General features: G+C 36.9%; 1 protein-coding gene across 1 annotated transcript; it reads left to right on the top strand.

The window, feature by feature from the left end:
- Positions 1-915: 915 nt before the first annotated feature.
- LOC136240751 (uncharacterized) lies at positions 916-10,702 on the top strand. The gene is made up of 3 exons (XM_066031789.1): positions 916-1,100; positions 6,273-10,109; positions 10,471-10,702. Exons 1-3 carry the CDS (start codon positions 1,096-1,098, stop codon positions 10,556-10,558), a joined length of 3,930 nt encoding a protein of 1,309 aa, XP_065887861.1. The 5' UTR covers positions 916-1,095; the 3' UTR covers positions 10,559-10,702.
- The last annotated feature ends 220 nt before the right edge of the window (positions 10,703-10,922 follow it).

Below are 10,922 nucleotides of genomic sequence, written 5' to 3'. Positions count from 1 at the left end.
ATAAGTATATACATTTGGTTAAGGACAGCCATTATTGCTTGCGGCCTTTTTTTTGGTCTTCAACCTTTTTCAGCAAAGTGCACCCCCCCTTTCGAAACTCTGGATCCGCCCCTGTATAGGGATCAAAGATGCATTTGAAAATTACTGTATTGAAATGCGCATTTGCACCCAGTTCAGTGTAACCTGCAGGAGTGCCATATATATAATCGAAACAGAAATTGCACCATGATGGCATCAATGCTTGAAAACTCGTTATAAGTCTTTCAGTGCCGTGAGAACCTTGCCACATGCGACCACACAGACAGATTGAGACCATGCAGTCTAGGCCCTATAAATCTACATGTTAGCAATGCATTAAATTACTAGTAAAGTAGCTAGCTGCGTTAGTTCTGCCATGCATTCCCGTACCTCTGGGGTGCTGTAGCAAGGGGGTGACACACAGGCACTCACTGTAGGTAGATCTGTGACAGCGGTCAAAGTCTAAGTCAAAGGTTAAGGCCACCAAAATCGTGCCAATTCAACGGTCAAGGGTAAAAGATTCCAATCCACATTCGAAAAGTGCTGAAATATCGTTGCTAAGTCACCGGTCAAAGGTCGAAAAAGGCTCTTAGTCACAGGTCAAAGCGAAATTTCGGCGGTCAAAGTCTTGACCGCGGTCGCAGATCTACCTACAGCGCGTACCTACGTGACACTCCATTGTGTAGCACGAAACAATCTCTCATGCCAGACGTTTTGTGTGTGTGTGTGTGTGGGGGGGGGGGGGGTATTTTCACATAAACCATCATGTCATACGCTGGCCCTTTGATTAGAAACCGAAGGGGCGGTCGCGCTAGGTCTTATGCGCAGTGACGTGTATATGTAATTCATGCAGGGGAAATCCCGAGATGAAGCCATGCATTTTGAGGCCAGAGTACACAAGGCGTTGTGGTTATCGAGGTGGTTTCAGTGGTAAATTGTTCCATCTGTAGAAGACTACGTACGCTTAGTGAACGAGTAAATTAAAGGTTTAAAAAGTACTACTATCTACCAAGGCCAGTATCTACGTACTTTGACATCTCGTTTGACATCCAAGGGGACATCGATCCCGCGCCTACAATGAGGTATGAGCTTCAATAATGTCGCGTTCCCACATTGTGGAACCAACCTACATGCATTTGGATACTTGAAATCTGGGTCCGTAATAGTCGAGGTAATAGAGTCATCAGAGAGAGAATCATCATTATCAAAGAGTTCATAATATAAAGAGATTTTATATTATGAACTCTTATCATTATTAATTTGCCTAAAATGAACTTTTCTGCATGCCATTAAAATTATTTTTGCTAAATAGTACAAGTCTTGCCAGGGGCTCCTCAGTGTACTGTCCACCCAGTGCATGGTACCCCTGAGTCTAGACCCCTGTAATTATGTTGCAGAGACAATTACGTATATATTTTTTCAAATCCCAGTGAAAATGTCAGGCAACCTAAAGCATCACCTGACATTAATATGTTGTTGTTTTACACAATTCATCATAATAGGGAAATCCTTACAATTCACTGACAGAATAGAGTGACTCAACCTAAAATAATAATACAATCCGACATTGTCAAAATTGTGTTTGTTATTATTGACAATGCTTCACTATAAAAAACTCTACAACTTTCTTCTATTTTAATCTGACATTTTATCAGGCAGGTTCCATTATGGTCGGCCATGCATGATATTTTCCTGACAAATGGCCTATGTCAGGCAGTAATAATTGACTCTGTTATGTTGTATATTGTCTTAACAAATAAGACATCTCTCTCATGAGGAAACATGTAAATACATTAAGATGATACCTCAGTCTTGTGTGACCACAACCAGAAATTGTAATAGTCCAAATGGTCTCATCATGTAAACTGACCTGAAAAAATCAGGACACTGATAATTTGGGTGCTTGTGGTTGGTCCTAATATAAGCTGTCCGTAATATGCGGGTTTCAATAACAACTAATTACGACAATGAAGAAATTGATTGAGGTGCTGATACGATGAGTGTGGCGCTTGGCCAGTATCGGGTGGCCTGGAGATCGAAGTCATACTGGGTTGGCTTTTTGTCAATATTTGTCCCACTTTACTAAACAACTAAACTCAACGATTTTTGATTAGGTTCCCGATACAGGCTCTGCCTTCTGTGCAAATCCTACAGGTAGATTTAATCCTACAGGTATTTCTAATCGATAAGCACCGTGGGAGAAAAAGCGATCTGGCCACGTGTGACTAGATTTGATAATAATAATGATGATGAGTGATAATAGTGAGAATGTGATAAAGTATATAAGCACTCCTGAAATCAATTTACTGTAGAAGTTTTTGGGGTTAAGTTGCTAGAGATCATATATTTTCTTGAGTCATGGATCTATGCCGAAATATTTATGGGTATAGAATCCACTTCGTTGGTCTGGGCCCTATTGTGCTAGTGTAAGTCACCAATTATCGGCAGGTACCAATTATCGGCACTTGTAAACTATAGAGGCTACCGGGTATATGAAGGCTGCCAAGTTCCACAATGGGCTGTTATATCCTCTAAAACATTTCTTAGAATCGTTTTCATTCAGTGATTATTGTTGCTAAAGCGCTATACAAGTTAAGCATGGAATTGCATAAAACTACTTTTATATTGGAAACCATTATGCTTTTATGTCTAATATGATATAATTTTTTTCTTGAACGGCTGGCCTCATCTTTGTCAAACTTCTGTGAAACAGAGTTATCCAAGGACTGCACCTCCCATAAAAATTCACAAAGAACCAACAAGCCATCATGGAGTTACACACAAAATCGTACATTGTGCTGATAATTGCTCAATCACAGAAATACAGTTGCCGATAATATACCCCATGCCGATAATTGGCGCATGATAGGCATTGTGATCTTCCTCATAACAAGATGTTCACTCATGTGAGATAATTAAAATTTGGTTCACTAAGAGATGAAAGACTGCTCTGGTTAAATGGTTCAAACCGGAAGTTCACTCGCTATTGAATTAAGGAATTACAATTGTGTGATGAAATGGTGCCAATAATTGGCGACTTATGCTATTTCAAGAGGCTAGCTAGAAAGCCAAAATGATTGTATGTAAGTGATTTATTATTCACAAGTTTAAGGAAAAATTAGGAATTTTAAGTTCGATTTGGGATCATAGAAAAACAAAGTAGGGAAACAAGGTAAGTTACCTACACCTGCAGATATACTAGTGACCATTTAATCCCTAATTCAGTCGTGGTCTTAAACTTGTTTGTTTACTTTTTGTAACATTATTATGACTGGTGAACCCATGCATACCGCATCAAAAGAAAGGATGGTGCTAAGATTAATGGTTCGTCTGAACGCGCGTCCCAGTTATCAAATATTGCTTCGAAAGTGTAGTGGCCATTGCACTTCACTTTCAATTATGTTCAGCCCGTTACACAAGAAAAACAGTAGAAGAAGTGCCTCTGCAATCAATCCAGTGCGATCCAGTCACCACGAAAATACAATTCGCGTGCCCCAACTATCAATTACTGCCTCGAAAGTGCAGCAGTCATTACGCTTTGCTTTCAGCCATGTTCAGCCCATTACACAGCATTACAAACGAAGAACAGTGCTAGAATCGCCTCTGCAATCAATCCAGTCACCACGGAGAATACGGACGATTCCCATTTATAAACGTACTGTAGGGAAGCCATGAATCGCGCTACCATGAATCGACACCTTGGGCTGTCAGTGAAAAGAAATGGGAGGACAAAGGTAAGTCCATGATGTGTACAATGTACGCACTGTGGTATGCCAAAAAACACGTCTTGAGATGAAGCAACATCAAACAATGAAAAAATCAAGCCCATAGCCTTAGCCGTTATCGAGTTACGCTTGCATGAAGGTAGGCAGGCAGGTGGTTAGTCACTAGAAAATTTCATTGAATTTTTTTATTTTTTATTTCGTATGGGAGCTGTTAGGATCGTACTGAAGGCACTTTTGGGCTTGGTTATACCTAACAATATTGCCAAAGTGCCAGGATAGTATTGTGAAGCTGGTTTTGGGTGATTTTTTTGGCCAGAAAAACCCAAATCTCCATGATCCCTAATATACAGTATGGTGATAAAGTAATTTTCAATTTATATTACGTACCAATTTTATAGCATTTGATATATAAGGTGCGAGTTTTACAGTGATCTTCAGTACTTGTCACTGTAAAGCTCTAATAATACATAGCACTAACTATACTGGTAACAGAACTAGTGATCACTGATCAGCTACAGGATCATTTATAAGGAAACTTATGATGAGCGTATGTAGTATTTACAGTAGTCTTGTCCTTGCAGACCCTATTCTCTGGTATGATGCTTACTGATTACAGATTATAAGTGCCCCCCTTGAAACAGTCAGGTGAAAGGACTTTATATCCACAATGACCACGTTATTTTGGTATAATGTACAGGCGCCTATGGAGAAATTGTTTTGATCAGTGTCATATTTCATCCAGGGAAGGAGATATATCGAACTTTAAGCAACAGGTATGGTTACAAGACAATAAGCGATTTGTATCAGATGCTGGATAAATAAGTGAAAAGCTTGTTTGCAATGGTTTTTGTTACTTTATATCCATACCTGTTGGCTACTGGACGATATCTTGCTTCATGAGTGAAATACAATTGATCAAAGCAATTTTTCCCTAGGCACCTGTACATCAGTCCTCCAATTAATGCAGCCATCCTGTGCTTGTGATGTCATTGTGGATAAGGTCCAATGCTTAAACCTGTTCAGTCAAGTTAGTTTGATTTTGCCTGATATGCAATTTGGATCGGTTTTGTAAAATCTGGTCCTTATAAATACCAATGAACTATTCACAGGGTTATTCACACCGTATCTCTAGAAAATAATAGTAGGTTCCACTTACACAAATTAACTTTATAACTGTTCAAATGAGGGAGCTGGTGTAACTGATAGCTGGTTGCACAATACTATTGTGTGATTATAGCTTCATAGCCTTTAAAAGTAGTTGTGAGGTTCAAGGCACAACATTGGATCAATATTTGTCAGTACAGACAAGAACAAAAAGATGACTAATGTATGACACAATCTCTTCTTTACAAACTCATTCAATTTTACAATTGCTGAGGTGTTCCAGCCATAAAATTAAATTCATACAATTCTCTGTAAATATAATCTTGTCCTCGCAGACCTGACCTTATTCACAGAGAAATTGCCAACTCTGGCAGGTGATAGTTAGATTAAACAGTAAAACATCATCATCATGACTGCCCTCTTTACAACAACAACGAAAATCATCACCTCTTGTGTAGTTATTGAACACTACCCGCTAGTGAATAGCCGCACTATCATACTATTGGTTTTAACTCTCAACATTACTCAAACTACTCAAGGCTGGTTTTAAGATACATCTTCTGGGTGATATTGTGAGCTTGAATGGCAGTTTCTGGCGTGGTAGGACCTGGGTGTACTGGTGGATGACCTGATAAGGTTGGCTATACATTTTCTGTATTAATTTTACTGCTTATCAGCCTCCGCCCCTTTATGAACATTTGTGATGCCACTGTGCCACTGAAGAAAAAGTATTTGACTTTATATCATTGTTTTGCACACCTGTATCTCTATAGTTACCATGCTCTATATTAAAGTAATGGAGGTTAGAAAATTCATGATAGTTTTCATCAAGCATGATTTTGAGGCAAGTGCGAGTGGATGGAAAGTCAGGTGGCTAGTATGCCCTCATAATTATGTTATTGGTTACATGTTTATATTCGTTTGTTGCACAGTAGATTATGTTGTACTACTGCATGTACAGCAGCAACTGAATGTAAGCCTAGCTTTCACTGGTATATAAAGCATGTACAATAGCATGAGCCCTTGCATGTATGCTGTACAATATTGTATATCTGGAAAGCCATAACTACATCATGCATTCCCATAGGCAAGTCTTTGGTGGAGAGCATTTACCAACACTAAATAATAGACAGTGTATACATAGAGTTTCAAGTACTTTGGTTTATTGTCTATGCAGTGTGCGGTTGAAATTACTATAAATATAATTCAAACTGATCATAGATTTAACATACATAATATATACTTTTTGCAGTTACCTCATGCATATACATCATTAACTTAGCTGTTTATGTTTGTGTTAAATATAGTTTTTTTTGAAACTTGGTCATACAGTGTTTACGTTTACTGATGAATCCATTCATGTGTACAATTTACTGTATGATGAATGTGTGTGTGTGCAATTATATTATATTGTTATGTTTTCAGCATCGTGGGATACCAACTGATTATCTGTGCGTTAATATCATCTCATGTTGTTGTTCCAAACCAATATGTCCAAGGAGCATATGAAAAAATTGTTACTGTTAATGCCAACGGAACTGATCTTGCTAAATGCTGTACAGAAGGAGAATGCAATTGTTCTTCTCTGCATGATGCCTTACAAAGTTTACGTGATAACACACTCATCAAAATAACATCAAGATCAATAACTTTAAACTCGATCGTAGAAATTAGAAACCTGAATCTTATTAAGATAACTGGGAACAAAAGCAGTATAGTTATGTGTGGCAATAGAGGTGGCTTATCTTGTGATGGTTGTAGCAATGTATTCATTGAGAATGTTGTATGGGATGAATGCGGTAGTATTACAAGGCTAGGAGATTTACCTGGAGGTGTTTACTTCTCAAGTGTAGCAAATATTTCTGTAACAAATTGCACATTTCGAAATTCTGTAGTACGTGGACTTGCTATATCAAGCCCCACCGGAAAGGTAACTATTCAAAACTCCAATTTTTCATTCAATTATTTGCTTGCTGATTGCTCCACCACTAATGGGGGTGGGATGTTGGTCACTAGCAATCTTAAGAGTTATAACAAGGAAAGTTTAGTTGAGATTTTGATCACTAATAGCTTCTTCAGTCATAATGGATATGTTGGGAATAATTATTCCTGTAATATCACTGGCAGTGGTTTGTGTGTTGATATTGATAATAAGTTTCTTACATTATCATTTATTTTAAACCATTCTGTGTTCAAGTCTAACAAAGCTAATAATGGTGGAGGAGTTTATCTTAATGTCATTGCTAGTGGTGTCAATGATTTGGTTTTCAGTAATACAAACTTTTCGCACAACTTTGGAGGTGCTATTTGGATTTACTATTATGCTACATCAATTTTAAACACTTCTTTGAATTTTACATCTCTCCATTTTCATAACAGTTCTGGTGGACACAGTGGTGCATGCATACATTGTGTTTTAGATGGATTATCAAGTAATTTTGTATTGGAGAAGTCCCGTATGTATAGCAACAATGCAACTTCTATATATGGTGCAATATTTTTGTGGGTTAGTTCAGAAAAGTATAGCTCAGTGTCAGTGAAGGGTTCCCAGTTTGAAAACAACTATGGTTTGGATTTGAGGATGAATATATCATCAGATCAAGCCAAAGTATTTTTTTCTGATGTTAATTTTTTTGGTAATAAGTCATCGTGGGTTAGCACTTTTGTTACAGTCAGTGAATATTATTGTTTTTTTGATCTCAATGAATTGTTTATCAGTGGGTATATAAGTAACGGAAGCTTTAGTGTGTTTAAGATCACTTCTTCAAGTGAATACAAGGTCCGATTATCTGACAGTAATTTCACAGAAAATATCTGTATTGGCGGAGGAAACATTCTTCATTTTGATTATAATTACGATTATAATAATAATGATGATGATAGTGTGTATAATGTTGATCTTAATAATTGTACATTTAATGGAAACATAGTGAAAAGTGATAAAGGTGGAGTGATTTACATTGAGAACATTAATGATAAAAAGCCACCACCTTCTCCAATTAGGGCAAGGTCCTCTCACTTTACAAATAATGAGGGTAGCACCATGTATGTTTCTTTCTGTACTCTTACATTAAGTGGCAATGTGTCATTTCATAACAATAAGGCCGATAGCGGAGCAGCCCTGTACTTCATTGGATCACAAACCCTGTGGACTAGTGGAAACATCAGTTTTATTGACAATTTTGCTAAACTACGTGGTGGAGCAATTTTTGTTGCTGTTGTGTTCCCTTGTGCTTATGTGCATGGAATATTTTTTTCATCTGTTTTTAATACAATAGTTACCTTCTCTGGAAATACTGCTCAGCTCTCTGGTGACTCTATGTATTTCAGTCTTGCTCCACAGTGTGGCTATATCACAAATATCTCTAATAGTTTGTCTTTGCTGTATTATCCTCGAACATTCAACTATTCAGAAGCTTTCAATAAAGAAGTTACTACAACACCATTTAGATTAAAACTTAAATTGCCAGCTATCTGCCAACAAAACAAAACATATGACTCTTGTTCCTTTGGTGATGTTATGCTGGGTGAAGAAATAGTGATCGGTGCACAAGTATTAGACTATTTTGAATCGGTCTCTCATTCTGTACAGTTTTTAGTCTCCTGTAACCAAAACTGTGTGAATTATCACAACGAAGGTTCCAATCCAGTTTTAGTCCATAATGATACTTTCAGAGGAGTAAAAATTACTGGATCAAAGGTTTCACAAACATCAAGTGTTACTTTAGTGATTTCTTCTATTGTAAGCAGTGAGCTTCCTTTAAAGAAGATTACTTTATATCTAACAGTCAATTTGTCAGCATGTTATCCTGGTTTTGTGTATGATGGAAGTAACAAAAGTTGTATTTGTTATGATAGAGGTGTTTCGATCTGTGTTGGGAATAAGGCAATGGTTAAGCATGGATATTGGATTGGAGTTTGGAAAAATGAATCCACCTCAACATTTTGTCCTAATGGTTACTGTAACTTTAATGGTTGTAACAGTAATGGATATTGTAAACTGTCCTATATACAAGATGAACAGTGCAGTCATAATAGAGCTGGAGCTGCTTGTACTAAATGCAATTCTGATCATGTTTTGTCTTTTGACTCAAACTACTGTGTTGATGAAAGCAGTTGCTCTGCAGAAATGACACTGTTAATTATTATAGTGTCATTGTTATACTGGATCATTGTGGTGGTTATGTTAATTCTTTTAATGCGCTTTAATTTTCAGGTTGGATCAGGGTACATTTATGGCATTGTTTACTTCTACAGCATGATTGATATTCTGTTGGAAGATAATTTATACCTTTCAAATTATGGTGTGTTTAGGTTTGTTACGATATTATCTAGTTTTGCAAAGCTGACACCACAATTCCTTGGAACACTTTGTTTTATCAATGATGATGAATGGAGTGGAATAGATCAACAATTTTTCCATTACATTCATCCTGTAGTTGTTTTACTAATTTTAATGTTAATTGCAGTAGCAGCCAGGCATTCATTAAGAGTGTCTAATATAATTAGACGGGGCATTATTCGAGCTATTTGCCTTGTGTTACTTCTAGCTTATACATCTGTAGCTTCCACTTCGCTAGCTTTACTGAGACCTCTATTTTTCAAGGATGTAGATGGAGTTTACACTTATTCTTCTCCTCACAAGCACTATTTTCAAGGTCGGCACATATTTTATGGGTGCACTGCTTTAATATGCCTAGTCATTGTAATTGGTTTTCCACTTTTACTGATCTTGGAACCTTTCATTAGCTACAAAGTTAATTTTTCAAGGATACGACCATTGCTAGATCAGTACCAAGGATGTTTCAAAGATAACCGCCGTCCATTTGCTGCCTTTTATTTGCTGTGTCGACTGGCTATTATAACAGTGGTGTGTGCTGAAAATAGCAACTACTACAATCGTTTCTTTATGCTAAACGTTGTTTGTATTGTCATTGCAATGATTCATTCTTCAGTCATGCCATATAAGAATAGTAATTTGAATGCTTTGGATGGGGTGATTTTACTCACAGCAGTCTTTATTGTAGCATTGAATTTGACGTTTTCTTTTACTACTTTTTATTCTGCAAATACTGAGATAGTAGTTGCACTGGTGATTTTCCCCTTGATTGCTTTTATAGTATTCATTGCAAAATCTGTTCAGAAAAAATCTATCTGTAAAAGGAAAGATTCAATTAATGATCCTGATTATCGCTATTATTCAGACTCCTATGGAGATGCTCATAGTGATGATGAAAGGATAAGAAGAGCACAGATAAGGAGGTACATGTAGTGTATTTTTTTGTGAACACTTATATATGAATGCTTTTTGCATGATTTTCCGATAGTTGGTTGGTGGGTAACTTATAACAATTAACTTTAAACTCCACAGAGCACAGATAAGGAGGTACATGTAGTGTATTTTTTTGTGAACACTTATATATGAATGCTTTTTGCATGATTTTCCGGTAGTTGGTTGGTGGGTAACTTATAACAATTAACTTTAAACTCCACAGCAATGCTTACAGTGTTCAGTTACTGGAGGCTATAGATAATGAGAATGTTTAATACTTTCAAGGCATTTATGTAATTTATCATTGACTTCCAAGAGTTATATATTGATTATACAATTTTCTCTCTTTAGAATGTCACTTGATAGCAACGAAAGAAACAGTATGATACGAGAATCCCTTCTTGAAGCCTTTGATAATGACGAAATTGTAAACAATTGACCTTAACAAGAACACCTGATCATGACTACTTTACTTTTGCTATAAGTGTGCATACAAAATATGTATTTATTATATGCTTATTGTAGTGTTTTTTTGTTTAGTAGGCATAGCAGTAACTGTTAATGATTGATTGATTGATTGATATTAGTGTGAACTCCAGTGTTTGGACTAACTGTTCTTCTGCAATGGCGCACACACATACATACACACAAAGTATACTACAATTCAAGGGCGGGTTTAGGGGGGGTGCCTTTGGGAGCTGGAGCACCCCCCTCCAAAATGTTATAATGAGCAAGCTAGGGAGCTTCTAGAAACTGTAGTACAGGTGCAGTTACATTTTATACACATGTATGGGCAACGAAAA

The sequence above is a fragment of the Dysidea avara genome, chromosome 12 (genome assembly GCF_963678975.1).
Source record: "Dysidea avara chromosome 12, odDysAvar1.4, whole genome shotgun sequence".
Lineage (NCBI taxonomy): Eukaryota > Metazoa > Porifera > Demospongiae > Dictyoceratida > Dysideidae > Dysidea > Dysidea avara.
Note: the sequence above shows the minus strand (reverse complement) of the source record. Positions and strands in the feature narration are given on the sequence as shown.

Bases quoted from the DNA above. Each gene is read 5' to 3' on its own strand.
- LOC136240751 (XM_066031789.1), top strand. The intron at 10,110-10,470 runs GTACATGTAGTG...TTCTCTCTTTAG, and splicing joins AGAAGAGCACAGATAAGGAG to AATGTCACTTGATAGCAACG.